Raw genomic sequence first — 20573 nt, 5'->3', positions numbered from 1 at the left:
CATTTTGGCTTTGGTTGTCATGATGCTGCTCCTGCTGCTGAATTATTATTGTATCATGGTCTGGCACTTGTGTCAGTGTGAAGAGTCTGTTCTCCCATTGTTTCAAAACACCACACCAGAACTGGACAAGCTGCACTGAGATGTTACACATTTTGTTGTTTCAATATTTGGTGCACCCATCTGGGATGCATTTATATGTAATGCTGCTGTGTTTTTTCTTCTTCTTCTTCTTTTTTTGTTTGATAAACTAAATAACACGGAGATTTCCAGTGTGAGATTTTTCAATGTACTATATGTGTGTGTGAAGTAAGAAGGAAATTATTCACACTGTCAGGTTACTCGGTTTTTGAACTTTTAGTTTTGTATTTATTTAAATGATTTCCTAGGTTTGCCATTACACTGGAAATTATGCCTATTTCAATTCGCAAAGTCACTGTATTTATCCATTTATTTAAATCTGTTAATCTTTATCTAGCGAAGCTTGAAATGTAGTTAAATTCTCTTCATAAAACCGGTTTGTTTTAGCTTTGTGTGCTTGTGAATCTTTAAACAGAAATGTTTTGTGAGAAAAGCTAGTTTTCCTCTCAAGCCTTTCAAACATACACAGAACATCACCAAAACATAACCTTTGCCATATTTTTGACGCCTCATTCAATCTAAGATCTAGATGTGTGGCCTTAATTTAGTCATTCTGTTTGTCATAAAATAAGCATTAATGCTCATGCATTCAAGTGGCCAGTAATCCTCCCCAAAATGTAGATGATGTCACACAACTTCTCCTCCCTTTTCAACAGCAAACAGGAAATTCTTACCACATGGTGAGTGGTGCCTTGTGGATACAAAGTAGGCCTGTAAATGAAAAGTGTCTCCATTCTTGGCAAGAATTATCTTATTCAGAGCATGCTGTCTGTGTCAGCTTTTGAATAAAGGCAGCGGACATAGAAAGAAGAGAAACCTTAAATAAAACCCGTCTCCATCACATTAGTCCTGCTGCTCATGATTGACTCTAGATTTAGTCAGCTGCACCAGCAGACACACCTTTAGTCACATTTTAAACAGATGATGGAAGAAGATTTAGGAAAGTTTGGAACACTCCCTTATACTAAAAAAAAGGTTGTAATTAATGCAGGACATTTATTATTACAGCAACAACTATTATACATCTATCTGTATTTCCAAACAATCTTTATAACAATAAAACATTTACACTTGCAAAATTGGTGTTTATTACTATTCTAAAGAAATGGTTCTGCTGTTAACTAACTGGGCTTCTTTGTACAAGAGAAGTCTTTTCTCTTGTTAAGGAACTGGGCGGGTGGAGGGGTTGCCCTTGTTCCTTCACCATCTATAGCAGCAGGCAAACCCCAACTTTACTGATGGATAAACTGTTTGTTAAGTTTGTTGTCTCAGCGGTGCTCTTTCTGTTTGGAATTGTGTCTATTCTACTCCTGACTGTATCCATACATGAAATGAAGGAGCCACCACAGTACATGGTAAGTATGATTACTTCTGTGTCCTCATCAAAATGTCGAATAGTTTCTTTTGTTTTACTCTCTCTGTGTCTCTTGCTCTCTATCTTTCTTTCTTTCTTTCTCCTGTAAGCTAAGTTGCATTTTACGCAGTGTTTCCTGATTAATATATTTCTCTTGGGGAGGTGAGCCTTCACAAGGTAAACATAGAGAATGGTCATTTTGCTCCTGTTGGGAACCGTGGAACAAATAAAGATGCCGACTCGGGATAGTTTGTTATGTCAGATACTTCTGGGAGTTGCATCTCCATGAAGTGTGTCTTCGGGCAACGGGTACATGTTAACCCCTGGGAGCCGTGGGTAAACACTGTGTAACAGATCACGGAAACACGCAATATGTACAAAATCTTAGAAGTAATTAAAATGATCTCAAAATATGTGATTAGAGTGGCTTATGTGTATAAATCACTGTTATGTTCTCATCGTGTTGTGGAAATTTAGGTTCTGTGTGAGATAAATAATAATAATAATAATACATTCTAAATCACATAGATTTTGAATTTATCTCATAGATCTCTCTCTCTCTCTCTCTCTCTCTCTCTCTCTCATTGCAGTATGGGGTTGTGATGGACGCTGGGTCCTCACACACTGCTTTATTCATCTACAGATGGCCGGCAGACAAATTAAATGGCACAGGCGTGGTCACCCAGCACAGCGAGTGTCATGTCAAAGGTCAAATGACTTGCTGAAATATTTAACATTTTTCAGGCGGATTAATGGAAGAGATATAGATAAACATCTTAAGCGTAAATAAATTAATGAATATCAATATGGATAAGATATTTTTATCTAGTTATAATTCATAATGTCATAAAAATATGAAAACTGATGTAATTATGTCTTGTTTTTCTTCGGAGCAGGAGGAGGAATCTCTAGTTATGCAGGGCAGCGGGGCGCAGCGGCCCGTAGCCTTGAGGGGTGCTTGAAGCAGGCCATGCACGACATTCCCCCAGACAGACATCATCGCACCCCTGTGTATCTGGGAGCTACTGCTGGCATGAGACTTCTGAAGTGAGTGTGTTTTATGTTGCTACATGTAGGATTGACTCATTTTAAAGGCCACATATAAAGAACACATCCTATTTTTAAAACTTTTTCTGGTAGTCTTATTTTCTGTTTAATCTTGTTGAAGTAGTAATTTTTCAGTCAGATTAATGGTAAAGGTTTTTCTCATTCGGATAAATACAGAAACAACAAAATGCTAGTTTCAAAATGTTTCATATATATATATATATATATATATATATGTATATGTATATATATTTATATATATATATATATATATATATATATATATATATATATATATATATATATATATAATGTAATTAAATAAACCTAAGAGGAACAGATCTTTACAAAAAAAAAAACTTATTAAAATTTAAAATATATATATTTACAAATTTGAAAAGAGAAAATGTTTTTACAGTGCTTTTTGGTCATCTTAATGCAAATTCATACATTTAGTGGCTTAATTGTTCAAAAGATTTCTAGGGCCAGTGTAGGCTATGTTTTGCCACAAAGAATTTTATAGCTATGTAGTAAAATTTTGTTTTCTGCTGGGATGGCATATGCTGATTGCTTTTTTTTAACCTCCAAATACCTTTCTTCTTTTTTTTCATCTTTTTTTTCAGAATTACCAATCCTGACAAAGCATCTCAGATTCTCCAAGAAGTCAAACAAAAAATCAAATCCTTTCCTTTCAACTTTCGAGGAGCAGTAATTCTGAGCGGTCAGGAAGAGGGTGTTTACGGTTGGGTCACTGTCAACTACCTTCTTGAAAACTTCATAAAAGTGCGTTCTTGTTAGAGTATGTCTGTCTTTTCTTGTCAGTGAAACTGTCCATAAGTTAATTATGCTTAAACTTTGTTGCTTAAATGTCATCATATACATCTAAGTATTAAGCCAGTGTTTTGTTTATGGTACAGTATTTTTACTGGTTTCTCAGATTCTTGGGCCATCTAGTGGCAATTTTCTGTCTCTGATTGCTCATTTCCACACTATACAGTATGGCTATGTGGGCCGATGGCTTAACTCTGGCAGAAAAACTGTCGGAGCGCTGGATTTAGGGGGGGCATCCACACAGATCACCTTTGAGACCCCAGAGACGGTTGAGAACAAGTTGAACAGCATGACTATGCATCTCTATGGTCAGGATTATTCCCTATACACGCATAGTTACCTGTGTTACGGTAAAGAAGAGGCTCTGCGCCAGATCCTGGCCTACCTGGTTGAAGTATGACATTATGCATCACAAATCAATAATACCTCATTGCATATGTGTTGGAGACTTCTTGGTGAATTGTTTTTGTCCTGCCACAGTATAAATATCTCTTTCATTTCAGTCGCAGGGTAATACTAGCAAAGTGTATCATCCCTGCTACCCATCTGACTTCACTGATGTCTTCAAGCTGGAACAAGTGTTTGACTCTCCTTGTACAGTGTCTAAGAGACCCAAACCTTACAATCCTCATTCCTGGATCAGGGTGCAAGGCTCTGGGGACTACCAAAGCTGCCTTGGCAACACTTCTAATATATTTTCCTTCCAGTTCTGCCCCTTTTCTCAGTGTTCCTTTAATGGAGTTTTCCAGCCCAACATCAGCGGGAGCTTCATGGTGAGAGGCCCTGGAATGGACAAAGTGGAACGTACAAGTTTAATAGAATGAAATCTTATGTATTTGTCTGTCTTTTAGGCCTTCTCTGCATATTTCTTCACTCACAGTTATCTCCAGCTGAGTACAGGGATAAACATCAGAACCTCTGCTCAGTTAGAGGAGGCTACCCAAACTGTGTGCAATATGACCATAGAAGAGGTATAATTTATGAAGTTTTTTTTTTTTTATTTCATAAAATACTATTTCTTGTTTTAGCTACCTCAGAATAAATTAAAACCACTACAACAAATGCTATCAGGATTTATAAAACATGGTGTAATTTACTATGAAAATATTTGAATGTTACCCCCATTGTAGTAATAAGATATATATATTAAATGTATTTATGATTTATTTATTACATTAAAAAAATATGTGTGTGTGTGTATATATATATATATATACATATACCGCTTTTTTTAATGTCATGAATATAATGACACTGATCTAAAATCTTAATTGACCTATAACTGGAAAGAAAATATATTATCTATTCATAGTCAGATATTAATATTTTAATTACTTTTATACATTTTTAGGTCCAATTGATATTTCAACCTGAAATCAATTTGAATAAAAATTAAACACACACACACACACACACACACAATATATATATACACCGGTATATATATATATATAATTTTTTGTAATATTATTGATTTCAGATTTATTTATTCCAAATGTTAACTGGATATTTATGTATTTATGTATTATGTATATTTATGTATAAAGTATTTTTGTTTATCATAAAAATACACTCAATAAGCATGCTGCATTGCATCACTGAAGTCCTGTAAATCTTAAAAATTCATATCCATATCTTCTGTTCATTATAGATGACCAAGAAAGCTCCTGACTTGAAAAAATACCTGAAGGATTACTGTGCCATCGCAGTGTATATACAAGTGCTAATGCTAAGGGGTTATAACTTTGATGAGAGTTCTTTCCAAAATGTTGCTTTTCAGAAAAAGGTTAGTTCATCAAAATTATACTCATATGCCTGTAAATCATAGAACCACCTTGACCTTAACCACAAATAATTTGACAGTTTGCTTCTCAATAAAATTCAAATTGTGTGAAAATGAACTAAGTACACAAATAAATGCAAACCCCAGTTTCAGTCTCTACTATGTCACAGGCAGGTGAGGTGTCTGTGGGCTGGGCTCTAGGTTATATTCTTAGTGTGAGCAGTCTTCTTCCAGAGGAACCTGCGGGCATCAGGAAGGGCTTGTGTCCTGCAGCATGGATTGGCTTGTTGATTCTCCTAACCGTCCTCCTCACTGTCACCGTCTGTTACATGGCTCTCCTGATTCGAAGGAAAAGGAAGGATGAAGGTGTCTCATAGCTCACTGCTATGCCTACAGTTGTGTTTGGACAGACTAAACAAAACTTAAATGCATTCATACTGTACTGTCTGTGTTAATATTGCATCTAATGTAAAAAAATTTTTTTTTTTCATCAAAACTTGTTAGGAAATTAAATTGAGGCACAAAATGAATAACACTACATAATATTATATATGGTAGCCCATACTATGGTGTATCTGATACCATCACTGTTGTATCTCAGCAATGTTACTGTTTTAACAGATTACAGCAAAGTTGTCTTTGTTTATCTTGTGTGATACACTAATCGACTTTATTAGAAGAAATATATGTCTTTTTGAGGACTGGCGATGATATCTGATCAGTGATCCAGAACTCTCTTTGGCCAGTTCACATTTGTCTTCAGTTAATGTAGCCTACACTAAGACATTCACAGCATTTCAAATATTTCTCAGACTGAAGGAATAAAACTGTAATGTTAAAAATTTACCAAGCTGAATTCATTTATGATGCAGGTTACTGAAGTAAGTGTAAACAAAAGCAGATTACAATATGTTTAACAAATACCAATTAATCTATAGACCTATTTTATTAGTTTACCATCAAATCTAAAGTTAGCTTAGAGTTAACTAGGCAAAATGACAAAAAAAGGTTGAATGTTTGATGACCCTGTTTACATCAGATCTAGTTTTGCTTCATTATAGTGTTACATTACCTTTTTTATCAGGAACTGCTTACAATTTTATTTATAACTGTGGGCTTCATAATATGGTAAACTATGATATAGTTGCTTCTTACAACATAACGCTAAGATTTATTTTAGGTATTTCAATTTACTAAGACAAAAACATAAAAACACCAGATGATGGCAGCATCTGCTTAATTCAGTGGCTTGCACGTAGAGAAACATTTGCTACTGCGCATGCGCATATCACCTCCCTTCATATTTTAGCCAATGCCATGTAGGGCTCTTGGACATTTTAGCGTAATCTACTACAGTTTTGATTTATTTCCAGTTTTTTTTTTTTTAAGAAATGTCCGAGCTTGAAGCTAGTGTATCGTGTTCTCCGCAGTGTGCGGAAACAGACAAAATCAAAAATTCAGACGAAATCAATCCAGAAACAGTACAAAACACTAACACCAATATTTCTCAGGTTGAAGAAGGTGAGTCTATCAGTTGAAACCCTTCAAAAACTTCAAAAATGCAGTCATGGGGAGTTTATTTGCATCGAATGTTTGTGTTGGAGTTGTTTGAGACGGATTCATGGGTGCTAATAAAGCGTAGCGAGTCAACAAGCTAGGCTAGGCTAAATATTAGTACCCATGATTTATCTTAAACAACCACCACAAAACCCCCTTTTTAAAACAAATCTGATGTGTTTAAAAGTCGAATGTCATTCTTCATCGGCTGAAAATACACGTTAAGACACAAAATGTGGAGTTAATGAATCATACCATCGTGTAAATAGATTAATTCGCCGATGAAGCAACAATCTAGCCTTTTTAGCCTCCTAATGATCCCAATAATCCTCCATTGTAGCTCGTTTGTGACATTTCCAAACGTTTTAGTTCATTTTAAGTTTTTATTTCTGACTAATTCGTGTCATTTTATATATGTATAAATTAGTATCACATTTTAAAAGGATTGGTGCAAATGATCTTTAAGACAGTAGTACATATTAATAAATGCTAATTTAGTTATGTTTTTTTATGATATTTCAGTACTTTATGCACAACTTTATTGGTAGCTAGATTTTTTAGCTGATAGTACTATGACAGATTGAGGAACAAGCAGCCTTATCGAATTAAAGTTTTTTATGCAAATAATAGAATTCAGGTAGGTCTGACTTAATTATCTAATTATCCAAATTATCTATTTAGGTATGCACAGCATCAACACTATGTCATTTATTGGGCTAATATTAATAGTGTTTTTTTTTTTGTTTTTTAATGAACTGGAATAATTTCAGTTTTACATTATGATGTACTGATGCCTAGATTCAGGTGTAACATGGATTTTTTTTTTTTTTTTTTTACTACAGATTTCTAATATGGGTCAGTTATTAGTTATCAGACATAACAATAAATAATTGTCAATGAATGCTTAATTCTGTTAAAATATATATATTTTTTGGACCACAGCAACCAGATGCATTATTACTTACATGCTTTGCTTGCACACATTGGGCCTCATTCATGAAATTTAAGCAGAACGAATTTCTCTGTAAAAGCATTTGTGCATAAATTGGCACATTTAGTTCAGTCCAACAATTTATGTCCGAATGAATTGAACAAAAATGTATTTTGCTTATGCTTTTTTTATTAACTCACAATTTGTCTACTGATATTTTTAAGAGATCCAGTAGAGTACTGTCTGTTTCTTGATCACTAGTTTAACCAAAAGCCTCACAGTGTATCTAAAACATTTCTAATCATCATTTCATACTCTGAAAATCATATTTGTTAAAAAAAAAAAATGAGCCATGTGAGATCATGTCTATAATAACCACATCAGCTACACTACACAAGTATGTTAAGATTATTTCATACAGTAAATATTATTTTACATTGATGTCAAATTTTTTTGCAGGGTCTCAGAGCGACAGTGGTCTTCTCGAAGGCTTGTTGACAGATAACTTCTGTCACGTCTGTGAAGCAACCCTGCTTTATGAGTCCCAGAGGATTTCTCATTATGAGGTTTGTGAGGTGGTTTTCATGCAACTGTATCAAGATTTTCTTTTCTGGCAACCGCAAAAAGCTGCAGCCATATTTCTAACATTGTTTTCTATGTTGCCAGGGGAAAAAGCATGCACAAAGAGTCAGGATGTACTTGCAGAACAAGAACACTAAAATAAATAAGCCGAGCCAAGATTGTGGAGGCCTTCTGGTATGTAACAGATCATACAGAATATGCAAATATTGTGCATATGCATACTGTAAATTGCTCTTAAGTGTTAGTATAAAATAATTCAAATTTGTTTACAGAGAGGTCTGTCTGCAGAGAAGTTCTGCGAGCTGTGCAACATGGTATTCAGCTCTCCGACTGTAGCCAAGTCGCACTATGAGGGCAAAGTTCATTCAAAGAACATGAGAAAAACCAATCCTCTGCCACCTGGATGTGAGTGAAATCAAACTGGGGACTGTTAGGTTTGACTTTTTCAGCCTTGTGGGCTAAATCTGTCATAACACTATAATGTTATATTCAACTTTCAGCACCTGTTCTAGAGCCCACGATTCCTGATGTACACCCATCAGAGGCTGCTGTGCAGAATCAGATCAGTTTGGAGCAGAAGGACACTTCTGGCTTGGGCGATCAAGAGGTTGATCTCAGTGACCCCAACAAGTACTGTACACTGTGCAGCGCTTCCTTTAACAACCCTCTGGTCGCCCAGCAGCACTACAGCGGCCGGAAGCATCAGAGGAACCAGGCCCGGCAAGAGATGCTGGATCAGATGGGGGAACAGGCAGAACATGGTATGCGCTAAAATATATCTACACTGACCAATTTAAACGATGTTAAAATGAATGACCAATTTTATTCAGAAATGCCTTATTAATTAATTAATATGAAATTTAAGAATTATAAAACGTTGTACAAATTTGTCACATGTAATCCATTAACGTAAACAGAAATATTGTTTCTATTCAGTGGTCGTTCATGATTTTTACATATTCTTGGTTGAAAATTTACTGTGCATTTGATATTTTCTTGTTATTTGATCCACTTTCTTTTACCAATTTTGTTGTTCTCTCTCTCACACACACACACACACATTCAGCAAGCTCCCTGACTTGTCCGATTTGCTGTCTGACGCTCAGTTCAATAGAGATGTACCAGGCTCACATGCAGGGAAACAAACACTTTGTCAAGTGAGTGACGTTGCTCTCATTCGTTATTTTATCTGATGCCTTTTTTTTGTTACACACACTAGGATTTGGATCTTGATCTTGTCAGCAAATATTTGTCATTTTTTAAATGAAATGTTTCAAATGAAATCAGAAAGAATCTTATTTATATTCTAAAATGGGCAAAATCTCACCATAGATTCTTCTTTATATATATATATATATATATATATTTATGCAAATGTATTAAATTAGATACAAAATTGTGGCAAATGGATTAATTTACTGTTGACTTTATGCAGTGATATATTGCAGTTATTTCTGGATTTTACATATTTGCATACACTGTAAAAAATCCATTTTTAAAGGCTGTATGTTTTCTGATTTTAGTGTGTTATTTGCCATTTCGTTGTACTTTTTTTTTTCAGCAATTTCTGAGTGAAAATTGTTTTTCCAGCCCATTTTTTTTTTTGTTTGCTATTGAAAAACTCATGTTTGTCAATCACTAGTTCAAATGCAAGACTAAATGTAATGTCATTAATCTTTGCCCTTAGAGAGAAGAAAGTTATGGAACTGTGCAAATCTCAGAAGAAAATGTACGACTCTTTCCAGGATGAGCTGGCTGACTACATCCAGGTGCAGAAGGCCCGGGGTCTGGATCCCAAAGCAGGGCTGGGCACCATAGGACAAGCAGGCAAGGGTCTAGATGAGAGTGTGAAAGAAAGTCCACAGAAAGCGGAAGAGATTCCTCAACCTGGGAAGCTGGTACCACGTTTTCCATCTCCTGGTTTCCCTCAACCTCACTGGCACCCGCAATTCCAGTCTCAGGTCAATCAGTTTGGCTTTGGTATGAGAGGCCCTGCCCCACACTATCAGCCGGGATTTATGCCCCATGCCCATCCTCCTTTCCCACCTGGTCACCTGCATAAAAGAGGGAGGAGCCCTGAGTCATTTAGCTCCTCCTCTTTCTCAGACTCCTCCTCCTACACTAGCAGCAGTAGTGACCGCAGCAGCAGTTATGACAGCAGAGAGAGGAGGAGACGGAAGAGGAAGATGAAAAAGCGAGGAAAGAGAAGAAGAGACCTGGAGGACTGGTCTGATTCGGAACGAGGAGAAAGGAAAAAGAGGCGGAAGGGAGACAGGAGAGGAAGTGTAGAAGGAGAAGATGATAGAAAGAAATGGAAGGAGAGAAGAAAAAAAGAGAGGAGCTCTAGTGAAGATGAGGAAAGCAGGAGTAAAAGAAGAGCAGGCAAGAAAAGTAGGAGGCACGGGGAGAGACGAAAAGAAGAGGAACTCTTGGAGAAACAAGAGGTTGAAGTGCACGGGGAACCACAAGTAAAGATTGAGGAACCCGTAGAGGACAGGACAGAAACAAAAGATGGCAAACACAAACATAAAAAAGAGAAGAAAAAAGGAAAAGAGAAGATGAATCCAGAAGACAACAGGACAGAGGAGGAAAGACTCTGGGATGAGACGATTCTTGGCGTTTTTTAGACTTCTGATTTTTTTTTTTTTTTTTTGATGATGATGGTCTGACAGTATTGTTCTAATAAAACTGCACAGGGCACCAGAAAAGCGTTTTGCCGAAATCTTCTGGGCCCTTCCACTATTTATGCTTTCCGAAGAACTCTAAAGTGCTTTCTTTTATACAGAAACTCATCTGATCACAGTTCCTTTTTAGGGAATCAACAGTGAACATTTTGTCACGATTCACTCACCATCATTTCATTTCCAACTCATATGTCTTCTATGGAACACGTTAAGAATGTTAAGAATGTTCATGGTGCAAAACCGATTGAAAATATTGGTTAAAAATGTTGCTGCCTGCATTTCCACCTATTCAACCTTGCTGTGTTGTTAGCTAAAAAACTACAGCGTTTGTTAAAAACTGGCGGAACTGCTATGTTTAGGGTACTTTTAGAGCTCGACAGCATTCACTTTCACAGTGTGGAAAAGAGCAACATCAACATTATGATATTTGTGTTCCACAGCTGAAAGGAGATCATACAGGTTTGGAATGAGATGAGGGCGAGCAAATGATGAAAATGTTCATTCCTTGAATTGCTCAGGACCACAGACTTGAGGATGTCTCTAGAGCTGCTCTTCTCTCTTGGAGAAATCACTAACTTTATACCTTGTGTTGTGATGCAAAAACACTACGTGAGCCATCCACCCATGTCCATGTGGATGTGTCCTTCGACTTGCTTCATGCTTTGATCAAATAAACCCCTCCCACTGTTTACATCAACATAGATTAAGTATTTATTGTTGACCTTTTTCTAAAACAATCTATTATAAATGAATTTGTTTCTGATTTTATTGAAGCATTTCCAGTTTAAGTCTCAAGGGGGCATTGATTGCAAGTGTACACACATATTACAGTACATTGTGGATCAGCTAGAAACCTTTTTCAGACTTTCAGACTCTCTGTGTTTCAAGAAAGACATGAAAATGGATGAACGGTGTGAATAAAATTAAGAGTTGTCAGAATATAGACTATTGCATATCAGAAGAGCTCGGTCTGCAATCCTTGTTTTTGTTGGATTTCTGTGTATGTGTGAAACATTAATGTGATGCCAGGCTCATTTGATGCAGCATATGCTGGAATATTTATGTTTGCAGGTCTAACAGGTGCAGGAGTTAAATGAGGACATGACTGCTCCTCTTTTGACCTCTTTCTTGCATAGAGCTGCATTTCCCTTTTTGTAAGTTATCACAATCATACAATCATCCGTTTATTTAATGAGTGTGCTGTTAAGCCAATTTCCAATGTCTCCCTTAAACGATCCTTAATTCACTTTTGGATCACTTTCTGAGTGTTCAGGGAACATACTGATCATGAGAAGTTGAATGTGAATGAATGGAAATGGAAATGATACTTGAAAAAGCATTAATTTCAGGGGTTTTTAATCACATTCGCATGTATGGTTCAGTCAGGAATAACCATTTTGTAATTTACTAATCCTAATGTCGCTCCAAACTCATGAAAATTGGGATGTGGGCTGGTTAATTTGGCACTGTATTCCAAGCATTATATGTATTTTTGTGTCATAAACAGTAAAAATTCTGCTCTCCACTTCTATTTAAATATGGTGCCTTTAGATGCACAGGTTTAGAACATGAGGTCTGAAATCATTTTTACCCATTTATCCACCTTCCGATTTCCAATTTCAAGCCAATTTGAAAACGTGGATGCACGATTGGAATTATAAATGACTAATAATTTTATGATGCATGTATTTATGATTATTTATGGTGACTTTGTCATTTTAAAGACAACCCTGTTGCCCCTCAATCCCTTTCACTATATAAAAGCCCAGTAAATTGTTCAATATTTCTACTTTTGTGTCCGACAGGAAAAAGTCAGTCTTTAATCTTCAAATGCACTTGTATTAAATTGTGGATCTAACACCTGTAGCTTCTCGCACAGCTTTTGTACTTCAGAACTGTGTGAACTTTTTTCCAAGTCTTTGCAACCGCAGAGTTGAAAGCCCTCCATAGACTCAAGCTCGTCGACAGTCACACTAAAGCGTTCTCTCGAGCCCCATGAGATCTCCTGTTTTCAAAGAATCGTGTGGTTCGGCTCCCTGTGTCTTTGTCGTACCCTCGACCTCCAAGGCGTGTGCGTCTCCCACATCCTCCCCCCTTCACGACCCCTCCACGGGCAAATGAGCCCCTCGAGCCCTTCTCAAGAGACGAGGGCCAATGAATGAGATCTTTTAACACCTCAGCTAGAAAACTCCCACACAAGCCCCTCTGAGCTTCAGGCTCCAGAGTCCCACACACTCAAACACTTCATTAGTTTGTCTAGAATGTGGAGTGGAAAACAAGCACGTTGATTTGCGAGTTGAGAAATGTTGGGCTTCTGATTAAAAACCAACAATTTGACTCTGTGGTGCAAAAACAGGCCTGCAGTTTTGTTCTTTAGGGTTGTTCGGTGTTACTGTTGTGATGCTATAGGGGGGAATTTTCAGTGCGCAAACCTTTATTAATTATTATTAATTAAATGTGTGTGTAACTTAATATGATCTGCTCTATTGATATTTGATTGCAGTAAACGGCATTCTATTTTATATATAGTTTATGATGTTAAAGTTTAAGTGCTTTAGTTTTTCTTTAATTTGACCTTACATAATTTGAGTAGATACAACTGTGTACATATAACACCAAACAAGTTTATATATTTATATATATATTTGTCAAATATTCTAAAATAATATATAATATTTATGTATCTTTTAAAATCTTTATTGTCATTATATATATATATATATATATATATATATATATATATATATATATATATATATATATATGTATATATATATACACACACATTTTATATATATTATATATATATAAAATTCGTCACTAATTAAATTCATAGTTGTTACTTGTTTTGGCTGTACTTTGATATAAATATTTTAAGCAGCATTATTGTTGTGTTTATACAGAATCTGGAAGAGCCACACATTTTTGGGGCATAACGCGACATGATAAAAATCAACACTTCGAGATTAAACATATTTTGTTTTCCACAGCACAATATTGTTGATTATATGCCGCCGTCAGTGCTTTTTCAGTATTAATGTGGTTATTGTTTAAGTGATTTTTTTTTCAATAATCAGCATCAGCAGTGTGTTTGGTTGAGTATGTGATTATTTTCAGTCTTGCCTGATATTTATTGCAAGCGTTTTTATATTACATGTTTGAGTTTGATTTGATACAGTGCCAGCTGTTGTGTTCTGTGAACAGATGCAGGTGTTCCTCGGGTCACACACCTGCATTTGGGTTAAAGATCATTTTAGGAAAGACGTTTGGGGTTCAAGCAAACCTGTGCATTTTGTTTCAAGTTAAAGAGAAAAACAAAGTCCTTTAACATTCACTAGAACAACACAAATAATAGAATGACCAGTGGGTTTTTCTTAATATGAGAAATACTATCTATTGAAATTGATTTTCCGATTGTTTAGATCTCTTTCGTGAGTTCAGTTTAAACTGCGTCAGTTTAAACCTCAAACTTTTCCAACAGCGTGTTGGTTAAAATATACGTTGAGGTCATCAAAATGTCCATTAAATCAACTGTACTCTCTGAATATGACCCTAAAACATTATTTAAAAAGTTTAAATGCATTATAATTTATATATTTGCAACAGTGGATTGAGAAAATCAGTCTAAATGCTGTCGCTTTTGCACGCTGAAATATGACTTCGTACTCCATGTAATATAGTAAATAACTGCTATTTTCTTGCTAACGAAACTTGAAATTTGTGTATTTCCGAAAAACGAAGCCTCCTGATTTTTCCTTGATGTTTTCTTGTGTTTCCTCTGACTCATTCTCTGATAGGCTGTCAGTAATTGGTTCATCTGCCCCACACGCTGCAGGCCCTCCTTTCTGCGTGACACATGAAGAACAGAAAGGAAAACACAGACACACAGTTGACAGCTCACACACAGGCGCCCAAGGATGACCCTCTCTTGCATTTCCCTTTGTTTGTTCATATGGATGGCAGGTACGTTTTTTCCCTTGCGTTCTATTTGAAGAGCTGTCAGACTTTTAATGTGATCAGACCTGAAACTTAAGTGATACAGTAACATGAGAGCATCTGCAGAAGTCAAAGTAAATTGATGGCTGTTATATCTTTAGTTCGAATACTGTCATGAATGTATGTGTCATCCTGCAAAGGTGGTATTTTTAAAGAATCTTTTAAAATAACAAGGTGTGTGAAGGTATCGATGCTTCGTTGTAGGCCCAAAAATGATTGCATCCTTAGGCAATTATGAGATTTGAAGTGTTTGTATATTTTGCGAACGCAGTGCTTTCAAATTTGATGATATATAAAGGTGTTGCGATAATTATCACAGGTGTGTAATAATGTGTTACAAGCCAGGTAATCCAATAACTGAGTCCCTCACACTCAAGTTTATGTAGAATAACAACTTGGTCAGTTGCATACAAATATATTTTAATGTAAAATAAATATTAATATGTCTTAATGCATACATTCTTAAAATGCTAACTATTCTTCTTTTTATTATTATAAAATTTTCACTCTGGTTTGTTTGTTGCTGGTTTTTTAGAATGATCTCTTCTGTCGAAGTCAGTGTTAAACCAAAATCGCTTTGTAACTGAAATCTTTTTATGCTTTCATACTCTCAACCTATTTTGGATTTCATATCAAACTGAATATTGTAATTTGTCTGAATGGATTTTTTTTTTTCCATTCTCTGAAATATGTACTGTATGTTTTCTTCACATATCTCAAAGTGTCAAGGCAAAAAAAATATGTGCTTTTCCCCCCAGGCACTGATAAGAGAGGAAAACTATTTTGCAAGAGGATATAGACAACACAAATTGCCCATAAGTGTCTGTCTATTCAGGTTTCCATTCTTACATAACAAGGAAATTACTGCCTTATGTGTATCTAGTTCTGTATGGTTTATTGTGAAAGGGACTTTAAGCTTTTTCTGTTCTGTTCCACAGAGGTTTAAATCTACTTTAAACCTCTCATCTTTTGCTGTTGTACTTTCTGCATAGAAAAATGCTGAAAATATCTGATTTAATACTGAATGTTGGTGCCCTTTGAATAGGTACCATTCAGACCCCTAAAACAATTTAAGTAGCTAAATTGTCGCTAACCCCAAAAATCGAATTGTGCATAACGAACAAAGCAGAACTTATTATTTCTTTTCTTTGTTTCTTCTTTAGCGGCGTCACTGGCCACCTTCCGAGCTACACCCTTTGTTCTCTACGCCAAAATCAACGGCTCGGAAAGTATGTCCTGTGAATGTCCAGATCACTCCTGCCAGGAGGTTTTTTGGTACCGATACCTTGAGAGGACAAAGACTCTTCAGTTCCTCTTGTATTGTAACAGCGCTGGCAGAGAGAAACATGGAGAAAACCTGACCGCCACTCGCTTCAAGGGCTCGGTGTCCTCCGGACAGAGGGTGGTCTACAGCCTGCGTATAACGGGACTACAGGAGGATGAAATCGGCTTCTATTCCTGCATGTTTAAAACGAAAAGTATCATGCCTGTTGGATATTACATAATGCCTGGAGGTATAGCAGTGCTCTTCTTCTCTGTTTTGGTCCCCCACCCTGTTTTTTCTTTAATGGTGTTAGTGAACAAAGATTTCAGGATGAAAAAGTCAAGAAGATCAAATCTGAGACACCTAATGCTGGTTTACAGAGTCATATAAGTAAAATCACACTAGCATCGAACTTTCCATCCCTACAGTGAGAGGATCTTTACCTGGGGTTAAGTTGTAATGTTATACACATTATACAAGTATTCACATCTTTCCTGGTGCTCAAGAGCGTCTCAAGATCTTAAATGACAAATGGGAGAAGTGAAGTGTTCAAAGATGCTGAGATGTTTGGCCTCAGAATCCTAGAGTTCTGTTAGGTTAAGCAGCCTTGACCTGTCTTCGATCTTCTGGTCTGGAAAGTTCATGTTAATTGACTTGTTTGTCAAGTTGCTGGACACTGTTGGTGCACAATTTACTGGTTTTATGTATGTTCTGTCTTGACGTTCTCTGTTCTTTGTTTTCCAGTGAATCCTCCGACAGTTAAGCCGCCAACAGTTAAGACCAAGACACCCAAGAAGACCTGCAACTGCAAACCCCCCAGCTCTCCTAAAGGTACAGACTGAGATGTGCTGTTAGATGTTACTGATTTTGTGTTGTTTCATACTGTTTAGTTGAATTGGTTTGTTTTGTGTCACGTTTTGCAGGCTGTGAACAATCAGTGCTCTGGCCGGGCATTGGTGCTCTTTTGCTTTTGGCCATAACACTTGCTGGCACACTTTACTACTTCAGTCGTGAGTGCACACACACACACACACACACAAGGTTGGCACATGTCTTTGTAACACACCGGTGCATCACAGTGGTCACTGAAAGAACGTAACAACTTCAATTTGGCCATTTTTAGGGTGACCATATTAGCCATTTTCACACGCCACGATTGGTTGATTATGTAACATACCTGCATGTTATTGGTCAAACTACTTTGGATGTTTTAGGCGATATAAAAATCCTGGCAAGGTCGCGTCCTGGGAAAATGGTTCATATGGTCACCCTAGCCATGTTTGTGTAGTTTCAGATGTTCAGAAGTCCATTGTGAGAGTTTGTGAAGGTCTACCTCACAGTGCTTATTATTTAGTAACAGTACAAATAGTTTACTGTATAATAAAAGTGAAATTATTTTGAATAGGAATTTTATATCAAATTTCATATGCACATCATAATATTTTCCTCTTTTTTTAATATGTTGGGACAGGTCTACCTAAGAAGTGTAGACATCGATTTACCAAGTAAGTCAAGAACTGTGTCAACGTGCTGCTACATAATGAGATTTTCAGTTCTTTTTTTTTTTTTTTTTTTTTTTTTTTTACATTTTAATTAAAGCTTTTTATTACTAAAATGTCTCTTAAATGATCTTGTGGCCTTTCAGTCATGAAAATTAGCAAATAAAATGAAAAGGTTATGGCTATGGGTAAATGTTTGTGACACTGGCGTCTCACATCAAAGTCCTTTACACGTGCGTCTGCATTGGTTCTGTTTCAATGGTTCGACTTATTAGACTCAGAAGAACTTTGATAAAAACTTTCTGCCTATTTCTGACAGCTTTAAGACATTTTTTTAACTTCATTAAAAATAAACTCTCATTTTCTCCATAGGACGAATCAGTTGCGATGAGGTGGAAGAACACACTCTTCATGTCGAAACAAATGTAAGCATTTGGATTAAAAGACGTTTTTGTAAATACAGTCTTTGTCTTATATATAATAATCTCTCTTTTTTTTTTTTTTTTTGCAGGTGGTGGTCTTTTTTTCTATCCAAACTGTGGACCTGTCGAAGTCTCCGAAATTTTGCCATGGTCTCACAAAAATTAAATACATTGGATTTTAGAATGTGTGTATATAAAAATAATGTCTTAAATTTAAAGTTCATTGTTTAATCGGCCGTTATTCAATCAACAGTTCACTTACTGAATTCAATTCATTGTCTGACTTGACTGAATTAAACCAGAGCAGAACATACCACCAGGATCACCACAAAACTGAACTCACTCTAATCTTGGACTAACCTCAGCTGTCTTAATCGAGCTTTGAGTTTTGTTCTTGCCAGTACAGTATGCTTCATTTGTGACTGAATGTACAGTTTTCCCATTTTGATGTTCTTTTATCTCATATGCTGTCATTTTATGCTTTCACGTTATGCTCATTAAATAGTTTTCTTAATCAAGTTTAAATTAAATGAGTGGGTTATTTCTCTGATGACACTTGTTTTGTTTTGTAGGGTTTTTTGGTGTCCCCCGTCTTACATATCTGAGGGTGTGTTGGTTTATGTGTTTGGGTGTTATGAAGTTTGCCTCTCTGAGCCTGTGTGTCCTCGTTATGAAACTATATCACTTGATATTGTGTGATCACAGCCAGAAAGTATAATTAGCTTGCAGTATTTCTTACATATTAAGTCAGATACCTGTTCATGGTTAATGTGGTGAACTACACCTGTGCTAGAAACCTGTGAGAATTTCAGGAGAAATGAATTGGAAACATCCAATAAAAGTCATAAAAACTTCTGCAAAAAGTTGGTAAATGAACACGTTTTTATGTTTTCTCATATAAAAGGCAAATATGGATAAATACAACACTTAAAATTAAAAGGATCTACAGTATTATACAGGAAAAACAATACAATCACAAAATAAATAAAAAGTCTGTCAAATAAACAAAACAAAAAAATGTGAGTATGAGAGTAACTGTGCTGCCATTCATGTGCAGCTGTTCTTCATGATACTTTGAGGCAAATGAACAAACCTCTTCCTGTGCAAAAAGACAGAGCATTATCTCTCTCGCATCGCTCGTTCAACTTTGAGCTTGTCAGCGCTACAATAAAACAAAACCACCACAGAGAAACCACAGACCTTGCCGCATGGAGAGCGTCACAGGCACAGACTGTTAACACAAAACCCCCATTACACAGTTTAGTTCAGTCTCTGTACTAAAGCACGCTATAACTAGTTCATTAGTTTCAAAATAAATAAATATTAACTAGATGGAGTACAATAAAGGTCAAAGAAAAAGAAACATTATTCTAAAACATCAGTTTTATTTATTTATTGTATATAATTACATTTTTCTTTTCCACAGAGCAAGCAGAGTACATTACATCCATATACATACATAAGCTATTATTTATTTAATTACATTTGCATTACATTTATTCATTTAGAAGACGCTTTTATCCAAAGCGACTTACAAATGAAGACAGTGGAAGCAATCAAAAACAACACAAAGAGCAATGCTATACAAGTGCTATAACAAGTCTCAGTTAGGTTAACACAGTAAACATAACAAGGGCTTTTAAATAATATGATAAATAAAAAGAGGGGCACATAAGTCTGAAGTAACAAATTTAGGTAGCCTAAATGGGTGCAGAGCCAGTTTTGCATTATTTCAATACAAAACTAGAAAGGTTTAATAAATTGCTGTAAGTGTAATAAATTGCTACAAAAAAGACAAAATGAGAATGCATAGCACATTTCTCACAGCAAATATCAGGTATGTCAATTTGAATCAGCTGTGAAAATAAATGTAATCCTATTAAAGTGGATAATCTCAGGTGCAAAAATTAAAATGCTTGAGGGCTAACTTTGGGTTTCGCTTGCAAATATTCAGAAACTTTCTTATTCTTATCATGGCTTCGTATTGCTTTCTTTGATCTTTGTCTATACTGGTGCGCATGCAAACAACTCAGCAGAATCTGACAATAAATAAATTTGAAAGCATGATACATTTCAAAAACATTATTACTGTATTTACAGTATGTTACACTGTGCAAAATTTACCATCTGTATTTTAGTGGAGTTCGTCTGTTCCTCATGTATATGGTTCCATGTTGGGTCACGAAACCAACACCTTCGGGTATGACGGATTAAAAAATACAGCAAATAAATGATAAAATGATGGTAACATACATAGGATTTAGTATTCTTAACCCTCAGTGCCAAAAGTTAATACTTTCAATTAACAATTAAAAAAGAAAAACCTTTCTTAACATTTAAAATATACTTTAAACCACTTTAAATGTGATATTTCATTACTTAATAAAGTCAGTAGATATAAATATAATATTTTATTAATTGTATTATATACACACACACACAAACTGTAAAACAAAATTACCTTTATGTTTTACAAGAAATTACA

General features: G+C 35.7%; 3 protein-coding genes across 4 annotated transcripts; all 3 read left to right on the top strand.

The window, feature by feature from the left end:
* Positions 1-667: 667 nt before the first annotated feature.
* Positions 668-5999, top strand: entpd2b (ectonucleoside triphosphate diphosphohydrolase 2b). Its single transcript, XM_052588724.1, has 9 exons — positions 668-1493; positions 2083-2200; positions 2389-2539; positions 3163-3322; positions 3537-3764; positions 3874-4143; positions 4222-4341; positions 5022-5156; positions 5324-5999. The coding sequence occupies exons 1-9, from the start codon at positions 1377-1379 to the stop codon at positions 5528-5530; spliced, it is 1506 nt and encodes a 501-aa protein (XP_052444684.1). The 5' UTR covers positions 668-1376; the 3' UTR covers positions 5531-5999.
* A 415-nt stretch (positions 6000-6414) lies between these two features.
* On the top strand, positions 6415-11604 carry zmat1 (zinc finger matrin-type 1). Its single transcript, XM_052588772.1, has 7 exons — positions 6415-6674; positions 8101-8207; positions 8308-8397; positions 8496-8628; positions 8724-8984; positions 9290-9380; positions 9911-11604. Exons 1-7 carry the CDS (start codon positions 6545-6547, stop codon positions 10848-10850), a joined length of 1752 nt encoding a protein of 583 aa, XP_052444732.1. The 5' UTR covers positions 6415-6544; the 3' UTR covers positions 10851-11604.
* Positions 11605-11738: 134 nt separating this feature from the next.
* Positions 11739-18802, top strand: cd8b (cd8 beta). Of its 2 annotated transcripts, none has more exons than XM_052588773.1 (8): positions 11739-12061; positions 14705-14870; positions 16067-16417; positions 16912-16998; positions 17091-17177; positions 17639-17672; positions 18039-18091; positions 18178-18793. In XM_052588773.1, exons 2-7 carry the CDS (start codon positions 14825-14827, stop codon positions 18055-18057), a joined length of 624 nt encoding a protein of 207 aa, XP_052444733.1. In that variant the 5' UTR covers positions 11739-12061; positions 14705-14824; the 3' UTR covers positions 18058-18091; positions 18178-18793. The 2 variants fall into 2 exon arrangements, with proteins under 2 accessions (XP_052444733.1, XP_052444734.1); XM_052588774.1 differs by lacking the exon at positions 11739-12061 and having other exon boundaries at positions 14810-14870; positions 16067-16132; positions 16233-16417; positions 18178-18802.
* Positions 18803-20573: the final 1771 nt, after the last annotated feature.

Source organism: Carassius gibelio, chromosome B21 (assembly GCF_023724105.1).
Source record: "Carassius gibelio isolate Cgi1373 ecotype wild population from Czech Republic chromosome B21, carGib1.2-hapl.c, whole genome shotgun sequence".
Classification (NCBI taxonomy): Eukaryota; Metazoa; Chordata; class Actinopteri; order Cypriniformes; family Cyprinidae; genus Carassius; species Carassius gibelio.
Note: the sequence above shows the minus strand (reverse complement) of the source record. Positions and strands in the feature narration are given on the sequence as shown.

Bases quoted from the DNA above. Each gene is read 5' to 3' on its own strand.
- entpd2b (XM_052588724.1), top strand. From the start codon at position 1,377: ATGGATAAACTGTTTGTTAAGTTTGTTGTCTCAGCGGTGCTCTTTCTG. The intron at 2,201-2,388 runs GTCAAATGACTT...TCTTCGGAGCAG, and splicing joins CAGCGAGTGTCATGTCAAAG to GAGGAGGAATCTCTAGTTAT. The intron at 2,540-3,162 runs GTGAGTGTGTTT...CTTTTTTTTCAG, and splicing joins GCTGGCATGAGACTTCTGAA to AATTACCAATCCTGACAAAG.
- zmat1 (XM_052588772.1), top strand. From the start codon at position 6,545: ATGTCCGAGCTTGAAGCTAGTGTATCGTGTTCTCCGCAGTGTGCGGAA. The intron at 8,398-8,495 runs GTATGTAACAGA...ATTTGTTTACAG, and splicing joins AAGATTGTGGAGGCCTTCTG to AGAGGTCTGTCTGCAGAGAA. The intron at 8,985-9,289 runs GTATGCGCTAAA...ACACACATTCAG, and splicing joins GGGGGAACAGGCAGAACATG to CAAGCTCCCTGACTTGTCCG.
- cd8b (XM_052588773.1), top strand. From the start codon at position 14,825: ATGACCCTCTCTTGCATTTCCCTTTGTTTGTTCATATGGATGGCAG. The intron at 16,418-16,911 runs GTATAGCAGTGC...TTTGTTTTCCAG, and splicing joins ATATTACATAATGCCTGGAG to TGAATCCTCCGACAGTTAAG. The intron at 16,999-17,090 runs GTACAGACTGAG...CACGTTTTGCAG, and splicing joins ACCCCCCAGCTCTCCTAAAG to GCTGTGAACAATCAGTGCTC.